Here is a 17,550-nt window from a genome sequence, read left to right on the forward strand (position 1 = left end):
CCCAGTGCACATGTGAGTCCAACTGTGGATAGTGACTTAACAGAACGTTTAAATAAAAATAAGTACAAAAGGTTAGAGTCTCTCTACCCTTGGGAATGGGGTGAAAAGGGAATCTCATCGCCTCGACCAAAGTTAGTCCTGTTACTGGTCCTAAGCATCCGGAACTTTGGAAGTTTACTGTGGCCTCGCACCACGTTAGAATTTGGTCTGGAAATCAAGTTATAAAAACAAGAGATGGTAAGCCATCTTACACTATCGACCTAAATTCCAGTCTGACAATTCCTTTGCAAATTTGTGTAAAGCCCCCTTATATGCTAGTTGTAGGAAAAATAGTTATTAACCCAGATTCCCAAACTATAACCTGTGAAAATTGTAGATTGTTTACTTGCATTGATTCAACTTTTAATTGGCAGCATTGTATTCTACTAGTGAGAGCAAGAGAGGCCATGTGGATCCCTGTGTCCATGGACCAAGTGTGGGAGGCTTCGCCATCCATCCATATTTTAACTAAAGTATTAAAAGGAGTTCTAAATAGATCCAAAAGATTCATTTTTTACTTTGATTGTGGTGATTACGGGATTAATTGCAGTCACAGTTACGGCCGCTGTGGCAGGAGTTGCATTGCACTCTTCTGTTCGGACAGTACACTTCGTTAACAATTGGCAAAAAAAAATTCTATGAGATTGTGGAATTCACAATTTGGTATTGATCAAAAATTGTCAAATTAGATTAATGATCTTAGACAAAATGTCATTTGGATGGGAGATAGGCTCATGAGCTTGGAACATCGTTTTCAGTTACAGTGTGATTGGAATACGTCAGATTTTTGTATTACACCCCAAGCCTATAATGAGTCTGAGCCTCACTGGGACATGGTTAGACGCCACCTACAAGGAAGAGAAGATAATCTTACTTTAGAAATTTCAAAATTAAAAGAACAAATTTTTGAGGCATCAAAAGCCCATTTAAATTTGGTGCCAGGAACTGAGGCAATTGCGGAAGCTACTGATGGCCTCGCAAATCTTAACCCAGTCACTTGGGTTAAAACTATCAGAAGTTCCACTATTGTAAATTTCGTATTAATCCTTGTGTGCCTGTTCTGTCTGTTGTTAGTCTGCAGGTGTACCCAGCAGCTCCGAAGAGACAGCGACCAACAAGAATGGGCCATGATGACGACGGCAGTTTTGTCAAAAAGAAAAGGGGGAATGTGTGGAAAAGAAAGAGAGATCAGATTGTTACTGTGTCTATGTAGAAAAGAAAGACATAAGAAACTCCATTTTGATCTGTACTAAGAAATATTGTTCTGCTTTGAGATGCTGTTAATCTGTAACTTTAGCCCCAACCATGTGCTCGCAGAAACATGTGCTGTATCGAATCAAGGTTTAATGGATTAAGGGCTGTGCAGGCTATGCCTTGTTAACAATGTGTTTACAGGCAGTATGCCTGGTAAAAGTCATCGCCATTCTCTATTAACCAGGGACACAATGCACTGCGGAAAGCTGCAGGGACCTCGGCCCAAGAAAGCCTGGGGATTGTCCAAGGTTTCCCCCCACTGAGACAGCCTGAGATATGGCCTCAGGGGAAAGGAAAGACCTTACATCCCCAAGCCCGATACCCATGAAGGGTCTGTGCTGAGGAGGAGGAGTGAAAGAGGGAGGCCTCTTTGCAGTTGAGATAAGGGGAAGGTTTCTGTCTCCTGCTCGTCCCTAAGAATGAAATGTCTCAGTGTAAAGCCGATCATGAGATAGGAGAAAACCACCCTGTGGCTGGAGGCGAGATATGCTGGCAGCAATACTGCTGTTACTCTTTGCTACACTGAGATGTTTGTGTAAAGGGAAACATAAATCTAGCCTACATGCACATCCAGGCACAGCACCTTTCCTTGGACTTATTCATGATACAGATTCCTTTGCTCACGTTTCCCTGCTGACCTTCTCCCCACCATCACCCTGTTGCCCTGCCACACTCCCCTCACCAAGATAGTAAAAATAGTGATCAATAAATACTGAGGGAACTCAGAAACTAGCACCGGTGCAGGTCCTTGCATGTTGAGCACCCGTCTCCTGGGCCCACTGTTCTTTCTCTGTACTTTGTCTCTGTGTCTTATTTCTTTTCTCAGTCTCTCGTCTCCACCTGATGAGAAATACCCACATGTGGAGGGGCAGGCCCCCTTCACATGTTGGTCAGGCTGGTCTCGAACTCCCAACCTCAGGTGATCCCTCCCCACCTTGGCCTCCCAAAGTGTTGGGATTACAGGTTTGATCCACTGCACTTGGCCCACTTTCTAATTTTTTCTCCTACTGTTTTTCCCTCCGTAGTCTCCTTTGTGGCCTTGTCTTCCTCTGCTTCTTTCTTGTTTGTGTTTTTTGGTGCTATTGTAGGTCCTCCTGTCTTCTATACACTCTCTCGGTGATCTTATCCATAACCATGGTTATCAAATCTGTATCTCCATTTTTGAACTTTCTCCTGAGCTATACATCCATGGATCCAACATCCTACTCCACATCTCCACTCTGATATTCCATAGGCATGCCAGTCTTGATAGGGCTAAGCCTGTTGCTTCTCTCCTCTGGTCTTCCTCTAGGAATAGCACCACCTATACTTCAAGCCAGAAAGTGGGGCTTCATCCTTGACAACTTCCTTCCATATACCCTCTAAATCAATCAAATCCTAAAGGCTACCAATGGTTCCTCTTACTTATCTCATGAATCCATCCACTTTTCACCAATCCATTGGTCAAGGATAAACTCAGGAACTTATCGTTTCTTCTCCTGTTACTGCAACAGTCTTCAGATTTGTCTACTGGCTTCATTTTCTATTGTCTACGCTGTCACTGCTGTGATCCTTCTACAACACACATCTGAGATTGCCACTCTCCTAATTCTAAATCCTTCAGTTGTTTTCCACTGCTTTCAAAATGCAATGCAATGGGCTGGGCGCAGAGGCTCACCCCTGTAATCCCAGCACTTTGGGAGGAGGCTGAGGAGGGCAAATCACCTGAGGTCAGGAGTTCGAGACCGGCTTGGCCAAGATGGCGAAACCCCATCTCTGCTAAAAACACAAAATTAGCCAGGCATGGTGGTTGCCTGTAATCCCTGCTACTTGGGAGGCTGAGGCAGGAGAATTGCTTGAACCTGGGAGCGGAGGCTGCAGTGAGACAAGATTGCGCCACTGCACTCCAGCCTGGGCAACAAAGCTAGATTCCATCTCAAAAAAAAAAAAAAAAGATGCAATGCAATGGTTTCATGACCTGCCACAACATGGTCCTGCCTAGCTCTTCTTACTTGCCATTGCTCCTCATTTTCCCCTACCCTCCCCACTTGACTGAACAGCTCTCAGTATCTCAAATTCATCATGCTCTCTTCTACTCCACAATTTTGCTCATGTGGTTCCTTCATTTCCAACATTCCCACTTTTCCAACATTGACCTTCCCTTAGCTCAACTGCTAAGGTCTTGCCTCCAGGTGCCACCTCTTTCACTTTCTTCAGGAAGCTTTTTTTTTTTTTTTTTTGAGACAGGGTCTCACTCTGTTGCCCAGGTTGGAGTGCAGCGACACGCTCACAGCTCATTGCAGCCTGAATCTCCCAGCTCTGCCAGTAAACAGATGGGCCTCTCTGGACCCCAGTTTCCAAAGGTTGAAGATCAAGACAATAGCTCTCAATTCCCTACATTTGTTAGGATTGTATGAGGGGTCCTTTCAACACTGTCCTAGTATGGTGCTTGGCTAATAGAAAACCAATCTCTGTAACTTGTACTAGTTTTATTCCCACCTTATTTGGGAATTATAAGAGTATAAAGGTATAAGGTTGTAAAAATTTAAAGTTAACAATCTGACCCTCACTTGGGAATTATAAAATTACAATCTGATATCCACTTTACTTGGAAATTATGGTCAGCCCTCTGTATCCTCAATCAACCTGGGACTGAAAATATTTGAAAAAATTACAATAACAAAAAATAACAATAAAAAATCATAGAAATAAAAAAGTACAGTGTAACATCTATTTACATAGCATTTACATTGTATTAGATATTATAAGTACAGCGGGTCCTGGAATAACATCATTTCATCATTTTGCTCAGTGGTTTTCTTATAATGATGAGAAAAAAAAAGATTTCTGACTGGGTCCACTGTCACGTTTTATCCACGTCTATGTGGATTTTCTCTCTGTCTTCTGGTGTCCTGTCACATCCCAAAGCCGTGCAGTGCACTTTAGGTGAATTGGTGCATCTACATGGTCCGAGTGTGAGTGTGGGTGTGTGTGAGCGCGCCCTGTGAGGTGCCCTGAGTTGGAATAAGCCGGTAAGAATGATCTCACTTTTATTAATCTTTATTTTTCTCTAAGGGAGAGGGATGGGGGTGGTTAACAAAACTTTCTCTTTGAGACAGAGCTGTGCTCTGTCGCCCAGGCTAGAGTACAGTGACATGATCTTGGCTCACTGCAACCTCTGTCTCCTGGGTTCAAGCGATTCTCCTGCCTCAGCCTCCTGAGTAGCTGAGAATACAGGCACGCACCACCACACCCAGCCAATTTTCTGTATTTTTAGTAGAGATGGGGTTTCGCCATGTTGGCCAAGCTGGTCTTGAACTCCTGGCCTCAAGTATCTGCCCACCTCAGCCTCCCAAAGTGCTGGGATTATAGGCGTGAGCTATTAAATATATGCATGGCTCACACTTATTTCAATGTTTAATATTAGAAGTGTTTTGGTCTTTATTTAGAAGTTTAGGGGCGCTTTTGTGACCACAGATATGCTGCTGTAGGAACTTCACTCATATCAATCAGCCTGTGGTCAAACTGGTTTCCTTAGTCATTTGGCTTAAAGTTTCAGTTTCCAAGAACCCCTCCACGATGTTAGGTGAGGATTTAGGGAATGTGGAGATGACCTAAAGTTTATGATGGGAAGATGTGTGTAGGTGACATGCAAACACTATTTTTTTTTTTTTTTTAACCAAGGACTTGAGCATCTGTGGACGTGGGTCCCCTGGAGGGGCCCTGGAACCAATCAGGACTATAAAATCCTTTTAAGGTTTTAAGAAGAGCATTGTTATCTCTGTGGTACTGACGAAGCCCCGCAAGCTCACCGAGATTAAGTGCCCCTGCCTAAGGTTACAAAGCCTCTTATCCTCAGGCCACCTCCAGTACAAACCCAAGCCCTCCCGTCTAAACTTAGCGCCCTGAATACCAAGGGTCACCTCGGCCTTTCAGGCTGAAGGGAGGGAGGCTGAGACTCAGGGCAGGGTCTGAGTCCCACTCCGCACCCCACCCTCTGTCTGGTACAGCTTACCAAAGGAAAGTGCCCGAAGCCGTGACATCCCGGCCGGCGGCTCGCAGGTCCCCGCCCTCTGCACGTCACGGCCGCCGGGTGCAGTGCCCCCTAGGGGCCCCTGCGGACCAGGAGGAAGCGCCAGGTCCTTCCCGCCGCCGCCGCCGGCTCCCCCGGCACGCGCCCCGCCGCCCTCGGCAGCCGCAGCTCCGTGTCCCCTGAGAACCAGCCGTCCCGCGCCATGGGCACGCGTCTGCCGCTCGTCCTGCGCCAGCTCCGCCGCCCGCCCCAGCCTCCGGGCCCGCCGCGCCGCCTCCGTGTGCCCTGTCGCGCTAGCAGCGGCGGCGGCGGCGGTGGCCGGGAGGGCCTGCTTGGACAGCGGCGGCCGCAGGATGGCCAGGCCCGGAGCAGCCGCAGCCCCGGCGGCCGAACGCCCGCGGCGCGGGACTCCATCGTCAGGTGAGTGTCGGGTCTGGCCCTGGCCCAGGTCTCTAGCGGCTGCGGCCCCGACCCTGGGGCGGAGCGCCCGGGGCCGCCGTGGGGAGCGGTGCGCGGGGCTGCGAGTGTTTGGTGCCAACTCGTTAGGGGCGCCGGGCGGTGTGTCGGGAAACGCGGGCTTGGGGACTGCGGCCGGGCGCGCTGGCGGAGAACGGGGGATCCAGGACCCGACCGGGCCTGCAGCGCAGGTGGGCGTGGGCATCCCCGATAGGCGCCTAGCGGCACGGACCGCACGCCCGGCTCCACGTGCGCAGCCGGCCGCCGGCTCTGATGCAATCGCGCCGGGCGCGGCCCAGACGGTAAAGGGGCGGTGCGGCTAGGGCGGAAACCGGGGGAGGGGGCGAGGAGCAGGAGGAGGGCGGGGCTGCGGCTCGGCGCGCCTGCTGGCCCGGGGTTCGGGACGGGCATGCGGAGCTCGGGAGAGGCGGGCTCGGGCCCAGCGCCGCCCGCGCGAAGCTCCCTGGTGTTGTGCGCCCTTCCCCGCGCGCCGCCGCCTGGGCTGGGGTCTGTGGCTGACGTCCGCTTTTCCCGGAACGGCAAAGGTGGAGCCGGGCCCCCGGGACAGCCGCTGGGGGAATCCGAGAGGTCTCAGCGCTGGTTTCCAGCTCCGCCGCGCATCGCACACGGAGTCCCGGGGGAGCTGGGTTTGCAGGGTTCTCTGCGGGCCCAGAGCGAACTGGGAGCCCCGGGCCGGGCCTTTCCCGTCCCGGTCCCCGTCCCTGGGCCCCAGCCTTTCCCGCCCTCGCCAAGAGGGGCGCCCAGGTCTCGGGCCTTGCAGGGCGAGCCCCTCGGGACAACTTGGAGGTGGCGAGAAAGCCTCTTCCGCCTCCCTCGGAACTGGGATTAGGAACGAGTTCCAGAATGCGGTTTCCCCGGCCAGCGGACCACCTTCTCCATTCACATCCTCTTCCCTTTCCTTCTAGCCTTCTTTCTTAGTCATTGCCTGCTTGCCTTTCTCTCTGCCTTTCCTTCCTCCCTCTGCTCTCCCATTTTCCTCCCCACTCCCCTTCTCCCCTGTCTCAGTAGTAAAATACGTTTCCTAGGCTCTTTATTATGTGGCGGATGATTTTAAGGGGCCATTTATTTAGTTTGCCTTGTTCTCTGTCTTCTTTTTCTTCTAGAAATGGAGTCTCGCTTTGTTGCTCAGGCTGGAGTTCAGTGGTGCCATTTCGGCTCACTGCAGCCTCCGCCTCCTGGGCTCAAGCGATCCTCCCGCCTTAGCCTCCAGAGTAACTGGGATCACAGGTGTGCGCTACCATGCCCGGATAATTTTATTTTTTTCGTAGAGACAGGGCCCCACTCTGTTACCCAGGCTGGTCTGGAACTCCTGGGCTCAAGCCATCATCCCTGCCCCCAAAGCGCTGGAATTTATTACACGTCAGGTCATTAGGTTTTAACCTGCACGTTGCTGAGACTCATCTTACCGTTGGAGACGTTGCTGAGACTCATCTTACCGGTTAGAGTCTGAGGCCAGGATAGGCGGCAAAAAAAAACCCCTCCTGTCATGCTGTTTTATTTTCTATGTAACACTGATTATTACCTGAAACTTCCTCCTTTGCTCATTTCTTGTCTGTCTCACCCACCTGGAATATGAGCTTCATGAGACAGCTGTCTCTTCGGTGCTATATCTTAGGTCCTGGAGAGAGTGCCCAGCATGTAATAGGCACTTGTGAAATGGTTACACAAGGAATGCTTCAAGATTTGGGGTCATCTGTGGGTTTTATTCATACATAATTCTTTTTTTTTTTTGAGACGGAGTCTCGCTCTGTCACCCAGGCTGGAGTGCAATGGCGTGATCTTGGCTCACTGCAACCTCTGCCTCCCAGGTTCAGGCGATTCCCCTGCCTCAGCCTCCCGAGTAGCTGGGATTACAGGAGCGCGCCACCACGCCTGGCTAATTTTTGTATTTTGAGTAGAGACAGGATGTCTCACCATGTTGGCCAGGGCGGTCTCAAACTCCTGACCTCAGGTGATCCGACTGCCTTGGCCTCCCAAAGTGTTGGGATTACAGGCGTGACCCACCGTGCCTGGACTATTCATGCATACTTTTAGGTTTAAAGCCATGACTGCCTTAGAGATGAGTAAAAAGGTTAGTAGGGGGCTTTAGGGCCTGTACTGGGCTCCCCAAACTCAATTCCTTCAGGAAAATGGGAGGAGTAACAGTACCTACCTCAAGGGGTTATGGAAACAATTATGTGAGAGAACACATGCAAAATACGTAGCCCAGGACTGTCACATACAAGACAAGTCCCTCAACAAATGGTGGCTATTAATTTTTTTTTTTTTTGAGACGGAATCTCACTCTGTCGCCCAGGTTGGGGTGCAGTGGCACGATCTCGGCTCACTGCAACCTATGCCTACCAGGTTCAAGCGATTCTCCTGCCTCAGCCTCCTGAGTAGCTGGGATTCCAGGCTCGCAACACCACGCCTGGCTTATTTTGTGTTTTTAGTAGAGACGGGGTTTCGCCATGTTGGCCAGGCTGGTCTCAAACTCCTGACTTCGTGATCTGCCTGCCTCGGCCTCCCAAAGTGCTGGGATTACAGGTGTGAACCACCGCGCCCAGCAATATTTTTACAATTCACTAAGCCAGGGGTCCACAGACTTTTTATATAATGGGCCAGATAGTAAATATTTTAGGTTTAGTGAGCCTAGAGGCAAAATCAAAATTATTAGTAGGTACATTTATAACAAGAGAAAAGACAAATTTAGGCCAGGCACCATGGTTCATGCCTGTAATCCCAGCACTTTGAGAGCCCAAAGTGGGATGATCGCATTCCCAGGAATTCAAGACCAGCCTGGGCAACATAATGAGACACCCATCTCTATAAAAAATTTTTAAAAATTAACTGGGCATGGCGCGTGCCTGTAGTCCCAGCTACTCAGAAGGCTGAGGCAGGAGGATCACTTGAGCCCAGGAGGTCAAGGCTACAGCGAGCGGAGATTGCGCTACTGCACTCCAGCCTGGGCAATGGAGTGAGACCTTTTTATTTTTTATTTTTGCAATTAAGTATTTTTAATTAAGATATGTACATTTTTTAGACATAATGCTTTCACACACTTAATAGATGGCAGTATAGGGTAAACATAACTTTTTTATTTTTATTTTTTATTTTACTTTAAGTTCTGGGAAACGTGCTGAACGTGCAGGTTTGTTACATAGGTATACGTGCGCCATGGTGGTTCGCTACACCTATCAACCCATCATCTAGGTTATAAGCCCCACATGCATTAGGTATTTGTCCTAATGCTCTCCCTCCCCTTGCCCCCCCACCCCCTGACAGACCCCAGTGTGTGATGTTCCCCTCCCTGGGTCCATGTGTTCTCATTGTTCAACTCCCACTTAGGAGTGAGAACATGCGGTGTTTGGTTTCTGTTCCTGTGTTAGTTTGCTGAGGATGATGATTTCCAGCTTCTTCCATGTCCCTGCAGAGGACATGAATTCATCCTTTTTTATGGCTGCAATTTTATTTTTGTAGAGATGAAGTCTCACTATATTGGCCAGGCTGGTCTCAAGTGATCCTGCTGCCTCAGCCTCCCAAATACGCCTGGCTGTATTGTACCTTTCAACTGAGTTATGTGCATGGTTTACTAAAACTCTCTAGCCCTGAATTGATTCCCTGAGGATTGGAGCAAAGTGGGTGGGGGCGTGAGTCGGCTAGAAGTCACCGGGAATAGACATCCAGAAGCCGAAGTGTATTAGGTCAGAAAAGTTAAAGAATGAGCTCCCTCAAAAGCATAGTGACCTGTTGTTCCTGGTGATGGGACTAGATGACCATAATCCCTCAGCCTCCCAAGTAGCTGGGATTGCAGGCAGGCACCACCACACCCAGCTAATTTTTGTATTTTTAGTAGAGACAGGGTTTCACCATGTTGGCCAGGCTAGTCTCCAACTCCTACCCTCAAGTGATCCACCCACCTTGGCCTCCCAAAGTGTTGGGATTACAGGCATGAGCCACTGCCCCAGCCAGTAATATAATACATTCTGTATAATAGTCACAGTAATGGTGAAAATAACAAAGCTGCTGCTGATGGCTTAATTCTGAGTTTTAGCTACACATGCTAACCTAGCTGGAGAGCTCACATTCCTTCCCACTGTCCTCAATCAAAGTGGAAGCTCACAAGGCCATTTTTCTCCCCCAAGGACATGAAAATCTCTGATTAGAAACATTTATGCTACTTTTTGGATTTATTGAACCTAATGACTCCTTTTTCTTTCTTGCTTGCTTTATCACTGTAGGAAAGAGTAACCCCAAAGAATGAAACATTACACATATAACAAGTTGTAGGGAGCATGAACCTATTTTGTTTTATTAGCGTGGGTGGTAATAGCATTGAACTCCTTTACACACCTGTACAGACACCCCTAAGATATTGTGGGTTCAGTTGCAGACCACTGCAATAAGGGGAATATCGCAGTAAAACGAGTCACACAAATTTTGTAGTTTCCCAGTGCATACAAACGTTATGTTTATGTGGAATCCCAATGCCGGGCAGCCAGGGCCAAATCCATATCCCCCCAATATTGGGTGCCCTGGAGGTTCCAATCCTGCCCACCCACCGCCTATTAACCCACCCTTTCCTCCAGGCCCCTGTCCTCCTCCCCCAGGAGCTCCCCATGGCAATCCAGCTTTCCCCCCAGGTGGGCCCCCTCATCCTGTGCCACAGCCAGGGTATCCAGGATGCCAACCCTCGGGTCCCTACCCTCCTCCATACCCACCGCCTGCCCCTGGAATCCCTCCTATGAATCCCTTGGCTCCTGGCATGGTCGGACCAGCAGTGATAGTGGACAAGAAGATGCAGAAGAAAATGAAGAAAGCTCATGAAAAGATGCACAAGCACCACAATCATGGCAAGCATTCCTCCTCCTCTTCCAGCAGTGATTCTGACTGAATACAGGCCCTGGACCCTTCCCTCAAGCCTCACCAGTTCTGCTCTCCCATCAAGCTTCAGATGCCATGTTGTACTGGGGGAATGTAGCCCTTGTGGTCCCCCCCCACCCCCCCTCAACCTGAGCCTCACCCTGCTGTTGAGCCCTGAGTGGCTAGGGGAAATGGGAAGAGGATTGCCATGGCCTGGCCATCTTGTTGCTGCTTGGATAGATCATATAGCTAATGAATTAGGCAGGGGAGCTATTTTTTGAAGATGATGAACTAAATGTTGAAGACAAGTTTGAGATCTGTAAAATGTGATTTTTTACTTCTGCTTATAATACTTGTGATTGGGGAGGTTTGTGGAAATTTAATTATGATGAAAAGCCTCTATCTTTTTTGTAATGTTGGCATACTTGGGGAATTTAATGGCAAATACATTCCCCAGCAGGCCTATTGTTGGTTGCACTAACTGCAAGGTTGCTGGGAAGTAGAGTCCATTTGGTTGATGAGCTTTGACTGCCGTTTTGGAACCTTACCTCTCCTCCCTAGCCCAATATGCTGTCTCGGGTCCTATTCAAATAAAGTTATTCCTCCTGGAAAAAAAAAAAAAAAAGTTATGTTTAGACAATACTGTAGCCTATTGAGTATGCAATAGCATTTTGTCTAAAAAAAAAAAAAAAACCCATATATAAGGCCGGGCATGGTGGCTCATGACTGTAATCCCAGTACTTTGGGAGGCTGAAGCGGGTGGATCACGAGGTCAGGAGTTCAAGACCAGCCTGGCCAACATAGTAAAACTGCGTCTCTACTAAAAATACAAACATTAGCCAGGCATGGTGGTGTGCGCCTGTAGTCCCAGCTACTTGGGAGGCTGAGGCAGGAGAATCGCTTGAACCCGGGAGGTGGAGGTTGTGGGGAGGCGGAGGTTGTGGTGAGCCACTGCATTCCAGCCTGGGAAACAGAGCGAGACTCCGTCTCAAAAAAAAAAAAAAAAAAAAAAAACCAAAAACCATATATATATATATACCTTAATTTTAAAATACTTTATTGCCGAGAAATGCCAGTGGTCTGGTGGAGGATTGTGCCTAGATGTTGATGGTTATTGACTGATCAGGGTGATTGCTAAAGGTTAGGGTGGCTGTGGCAGTTTCTTAAAGTAAGACAATGAGGTTTGCTGCATTGATGGAACTCTTCCTTTTGTGGAAGATTTCTCTGTAGCAGTGCTACAGAGAAAATGGTAACATTTTACCCACAGTAGGACTTCTTTCAAAATGGGCGTCAATCCTCTCAAACGCTGCAACTGCTTTACCAAGTACTTGATATCAACTACTGTAATCTTCTTTTTTTTTTTTTTTGAGACGGAGTCTTGCTCTGTCACCCTGGCTGGACTGCAGTGCCGCCATTTTGGCTCACTGCCACCTCCGCCTCTCAGGTTCAAGTGATTCTCCTGCCTCAGCCTCCTGAGTAGCTGGGACTACAGGCGCCCGCCACCACGCCCAGCTAATTTTTTTGTATTTTTAGTAGAGACGGGGTTTCACCATATTGGCCAGGCTGGTATCGAACTCTTGACCTCGTGATCTGCCTGCTTCGGCCTCCCAAATTGTTGGGATTACAGGTGTGAGCCACCGTGCCTGGCCTAATTACTGTAATCTTATAAATCCTTTGTTGTCATTTTATTTTATTTTATTTTTTGAGACAGAGTCTCACTCTTTCACCCAGGCTGGAGTGCAGTGGCGCGATCTCCGCTCACTGCAACCTCTGCCTCCCGGGTTCAATAAATTCTTCTGCTTCAGCCTCCCGAGTAGCTGGGATTATAGGCATGCACCACCATGCCCTGCTAATTTTTTTATTTTTAGTAGAGACAGGGTTTCACTATGTTGGCCAGGCTGGTCTCCAACTCCTGACCTCGTGATCCGCCTGCCTCGGCCTCCCAAAGTGCTAGGATTACAGGCGTGAGCCGTTGCTCCCAACCTAATAAGGCTGTTTTCTTATCATTTGTGTGTCCATGGGAGTAGCACTTTTAAATTTCTTCAGTAGCTTTTCCTTTGCATTCACAGCTTGGCTAACTGTTTAGCACAAGAGGCCTAGCTTTTGACCTGTCTTGGCTTTCAACACACCCTCCTCACAAAGTTTAATTATTTCTGGGTTTTTATTTAAAGTGAGAGACCTGCAACTCTTCACTTGAACACTTAGAGGCCACTGTAGTTACTAATTGTCCTAATTTCAATATTGTTGTTTCTCAGGGAACAGGGAAGCCAGAGGAGAGGGAGAGAGAAGGGGGAACAGCCAGTCCAGTGAAGCAGTCAGAACACACACCATCATGAACCATCATGGCCACGGTTTGCCCAACACAATTACAATAGCAACATCAAAGATCGTCAATCACACATCACCATAACAAACATACTAAAAATGAAAAAGTTTGAAATATTGCAAGAATTATCAAAATGTGACACAAAGTGAGCAGATGCCATTGGAAAAATGACTCCCGTAGACTTAAAACACAGGTTGCCACAAACTTTCAATTTGTAGAAAAACACAGCATCTATAAATTGCAATAAAGCAAAGCACAAAAAATGTTGTATGTCTGTATTTTTTTTCTGTCCACATCCACCCTCCAACTTTTTTTTTTTTTTTTTTTTTTTTTTTTGGTAGAGACCAGGTCTTGCTATCTTGCCCAGGCTGGCCTTGAACTCCTGAGCTCAAGTGATCCTCTCACCTCAGCCTCCCAAAGTGCTGGGATTACAGGCATGAGCCACTGCGCCCAGCCCCCATCCCCAACTATTTTAAAACTCTAATTACTTTTTGATGATTGCCGACTTACCTATACAAGTGTTCCTTTTAGCCCGGTGAGGTGGCTCACCCCTGTAATTCCAGCACTTTGGGAGGCCAAGGTGGGCGGATCACGAGGTCAAGAGATGGAGACCACCCTGGCCAACATGGTGAAATCCTGTCTCTACTAAAAATACAAAAATTAGTGGGACGTGGTGGTGTGCACCTGTAGTCCCAGCTACTCAGGAGACTGAGGCAGGAGAATCGCTTGAACCTGGGAGGTGGAGGTTGCAGTGAGCCGAGATCGTGCCACTGCCCTCCAGCCTGGCAACAGAGTGAGACTCCGTCTCAAAAAAATAAAAAGAAATATTCCTTTCATCAACTATGAATGGATCAAGACTATGAATGTTTCTGAGAAAATTATTGCTATTAGTATGAATGTTTTTAGTGTTTAAGGGTAGCTTTGGGGCACAGAAAAAAAACAAACGTACATTTATAAGAAAAAGGGGAAAGAGCCACTGTTTTACAGATGAGGAAACTGAGGCTCTTAGAGACTTGCCCACGCGAGTAAATGAAATGCCCAGTACCAGTCCTGGGCCGTATTTCCACTTAGTGTCGCAGAACTACCTGGACTGTCTTAAAAATGTGCATTTCTGGGCTCCACTGAGACACGTTGAATCAGACTTTCTAGGGTGAAACACTGGAACCATTATTTTTTTTGAGACAGAGTCTCGCTCTGTCACCCAGCTGGAGTGCAGTGGCATGATCTTGGCTCACTGCAGCCTCTGCCTCCTGGGTTCAAGTGATTCTCCTGCCTCAGCCTCCTGAGTAGCTGGGATTACAGATGTGCACCACCACACCTGGCTAATTTTTGTATTTTTACTAGAGATGGGGTTTCACCATGTTGGCCAGGATGGTCTCGAACTCCTGACCTCAAGTGATCCATTTCACCTTGGCCTCCCGAAGTACTGGGATTATAGGTGTGAGCCACTGCACCTGGCCTGGAACCTTTATTTTTACCAAACTCTCCAGTGATCCTTATACCATGAGCCGCTTGGGTCCCACACTCCAGTGCTTTCCTGGACCCAGACAAAAATAAGAACCCAGCATAGCCAAATTAACAGTCACGACAGGCTGGAAAGAGTGCGGCATATGGGCCTCAGTCACCCATTATTGGATGTATGGATTTTAGTGCTTATTTATAAGGTGATTTGTAAACTTTCCCATATGGTCACATTTATTCAGCACAATGATACAATTAATTCCCTGGGAATGAAGTAGCTTTATCCCAAGTGTTTCCAAACAAAACTAACTGAAATGTTCCCAGGTTATAGACAGTTGCCTGCACCCAGTCCGTCTGTTCCAGCCCAGCTGGTAGTAGAAAGGTGGTCCTGGTTGTGAGTCTGAGCAGCTCTCCCCTCTAAAGCCCCGCCTGGGCACTGCAGTGCCTCCAGTGCCATTTGGCAGCTGTGTCTCTCTGAGAACTGGGGGAAGCTTCCCGATGCCTTTCTGCGCTTGGCAATGTACTGTGGATGGCATTGGCTGGAACTTCTTCACTGCATTTTTGTTAGGTGCGGTGCAAGACCCTGTCAGAGACTGAAAACAAAATGTAAAGGTGGTCTTAGCACTGAAGCCTGGGGGCTGCTGTGGCTGCGCCTTTGGTCTGTTGTGAGAGGGAAAAGCAAGCTCCCAGTGCTCATGTGCTGCTGAGAACATATCATAGGGTGGCGGTGAAGGTAGCCTCTGCAGTCACTCATCCCAGAAGGTTCCAGAAAAAGCTGAGCTCCTAACACTTTGTTTTTCTTTTTTTTTTTTTTTGAGACGGAGTCTTGCTCTGTTGCCCAGGCTGGAGTGCAGTGGCATGATCTCGGCTCACTGCAACCTCTGCCTCCCAGGTTCAAGCAATTCTCCTGCCTCAGCCTCCCAATTAGCTGGGATTACAGGCACCTGCCACCACACCCGACTAATTTTTGTATTTCTGGTAGAGACGGGGTTTCACCATATTGGCCAGGGTAGTCTTGAAATCCTGACCTTGTGATCTGCCCGCCTCAGCCTCCCAAAGTGCTGAGATTACAGTCGTGAGCCACCGCGCCTGGATTTTTTTTTTTTTTCTCTTTTTAAAAAGAAATTGAGTCTTGCTCTGCCACCCAGGCTGGAGTGCAGTGGTGCAGTCATAGCTTACTACAGCCTCAAACTCATGGGCTCAAGCAATCCTCCAGTTTCAGCCTCCCAAGTATCTGGGACCACAGTCACGCGCCATCACGCCCAGCTAAATTGTTTATAGAGATGGGATCTCGTTATGTTACCCAGGCTGGTCTCAAACTCCTGGCCTCAAGCGGTCCTCCCGCCTTGGCCTCTCAAAGTGCTGGGACTACAGGTGCATGCCACCATGCCAGGCCTTCTACCACTTTTACCTAGGGTTGCTCTCCCTAGGCTGGCACCTCCCTCAGAGGCAGAAGGTGAAGGTGGCTGCTGCTGGGCATTTAGGAGGTACAGGTGCAGACTATGTTGTGGATTCTCAGAGGACTGAGAAGCTCTCTGTCTCTCTCCCTAGGAGGCTTTGATAGTGTTATCAAAGTGGGTCTCCAGTGTTTCTGGAACTTTCCTCCCCTTCCTTCCTTACCTCATTCCTTCTTTAAATTCCAGGACCTGGAATTTATCCTGGCTCGACACTTCTTGTCCAACAGTGAGCCCCCTGTCTTCACCCCCCTAATCCCCTGTCTTCACTTCCCTCTTCCCACTTTATTTGCTTTCCCCATGGACCCATACTCAGGGTTTTGGGAGGATGGCGGCGGAGTATGGTGGAGGAGAGCGATTATTTAAAGTAGAAACCCAAAGCTTTTATTATAGTAACCTTGGAAAATACAAGAGAAAAATTCACCCCTAGAAAATTATTGTAAACATCTAGTTTGTTTTCCTCTGCATATTTTAAAAACTGGATTGCCACATTTTACCTTGTGTTAGTGTCTTGATTTCATTGTTACGCCGCCTAGCCCCTCCACAGTTTACACTTGGAGTGCGTCCTTCTGCGGTCTAGTTATTTTCACTTGGAGGAACGAACTTTCTGAGAAAATGTGTTTTGTCAGTCCTTTCTACTCATTAACCAAGAAATCACAATGTTGTTTTTCTTTCTCAATGTAGAGAAGTCATTCAGAATTCAAAAGAAGTTCTAAGTTTATTGCAAGAAAAAAACCCTGCCTTCAAGCCGGTTCTTGCAATTATCCAGGTAAGCCGAGAACAAGGTTCAGTCCTGCTATTTTAGGATGCCTTTCAATTTAGAAAATGATTGTATACAAAAGAGCAGCTGCATTTCTTGCCAAAGAGGAGAGGGCTCAGTTGGCAATGCTGTTTTCTTCGGTCTTTTGCTTCTTTGGGGTCACGGGTGAAGTACTGCCCTGCTTGAGTGTGTCTGCTTTCGTGAATTCCCCTCTCTGAGGTGTGGGTAGCTTTCAGAGGTCTAGGAGGTAGGCACTTACATGCATTGCATTACACAGGATATATCGTGGTCCATGTGTGCTCACAAATGTTTACCAAATGTGATTTTGAAGGTGCTGGGGAAAAAAGTGGCACTTTGTTTCAATGGACAGAGATGCTAGATGAAACATGGATATTTGGTAATCTTTTTACTCTATCTTTTAAAACCTGCCATAAACTTAATGGGACAAAAGTCATTACCCCGTCAAAAGGGCTTTGCATTCCACATACTTCTTTTGGCTGCAGCTCCTGGTTCTGAGCCACAGTTGGCCCCAGTTGCCATCCTGCTTGGCACACTTGTGTGATGGCAGGTGCCGAGAAATAACGAGGTGAGCCAAGCCTGGAAGCAAACACAGCCCGACAGTTGGGCTGCTACCACGGGGCTTGGCACGCACTTAGCGTATCAAAATAGCAGCCTCTGGTTCCATCGTGCTGCGTATTTCAGGATTACAGAGCTGTGCTCAAGTTACTTACATTCTCTGGGATCTGTAGCCACATCTCGTTACAAAGAAAGGCAAGTTAGAGCAATAGAAAGAAAATTAGATTAGGGCTCGGGCCTCCTGGGAATCTGCTGACTCCCTGGCTTTCCATCTAAAGGCAAACCATTTCAACTCCTACCTTTGGTGTCTCCATTTTTTGGCTTCTTTTTGTGATGGGGTCTTGCTTTG

The 17,550-nt window shown here is 48.0% G+C and overlaps 1 protein-coding gene and 1 pseudogene across 9 annotated transcripts in view; both read left to right on the forward strand.

Moving 5' to 3' along the window:
* Positions 1 to 5,374: 5,374 nt before the first annotated feature.
* Positions 5,375 to 17,550, forward strand: part of MTHFD1L (methylenetetrahydrofolate dehydrogenase (NADP+ dependent) 1 like) — a 236,051-nt gene continuing 223,875 nt past the window's right edge. For 5 of the 8 annotated variants that reach the window (XM_030809838.1, XM_030809840.1, XM_030809839.1 and 2 more), the window contains exons 1-2: positions 5,397 to 5,725; positions 16,550 to 16,634. In XM_030809838.1, the coding sequence (XP_030665698.1) occupies positions 5,508 to 5,725; positions 16,550 to 16,634 (303 nt within the window). In that variant the 5' untranslated portion in view covers positions 5,397 to 5,507. Of the gene's footprint in view, positions 5,726 to 16,549; positions 16,635 to 17,550 lie in introns of those variants that run through there. The other 3 variants (XM_030809836.1, XM_030809837.1, XM_030809842.1) reach the window with 2 other exon arrangements.
* LOC100605488 lies at positions 9,947 to 11,249 on the forward strand (annotated as a pseudogene). Its single transcript, XR_001115550.2, has one exon. The product of XR_001115550.2 is annotated as a proline-rich protein 13 pseudogene (transcript).

This window comes from Nomascus leucogenys, chromosome 3 (assembly GCF_006542625.1).
Source record: "Nomascus leucogenys isolate Asia chromosome 3, Asia_NLE_v1, whole genome shotgun sequence".
Classification (NCBI taxonomy): Eukaryota; Metazoa; Chordata; class Mammalia; order Primates; family Hylobatidae; genus Nomascus; species Nomascus leucogenys.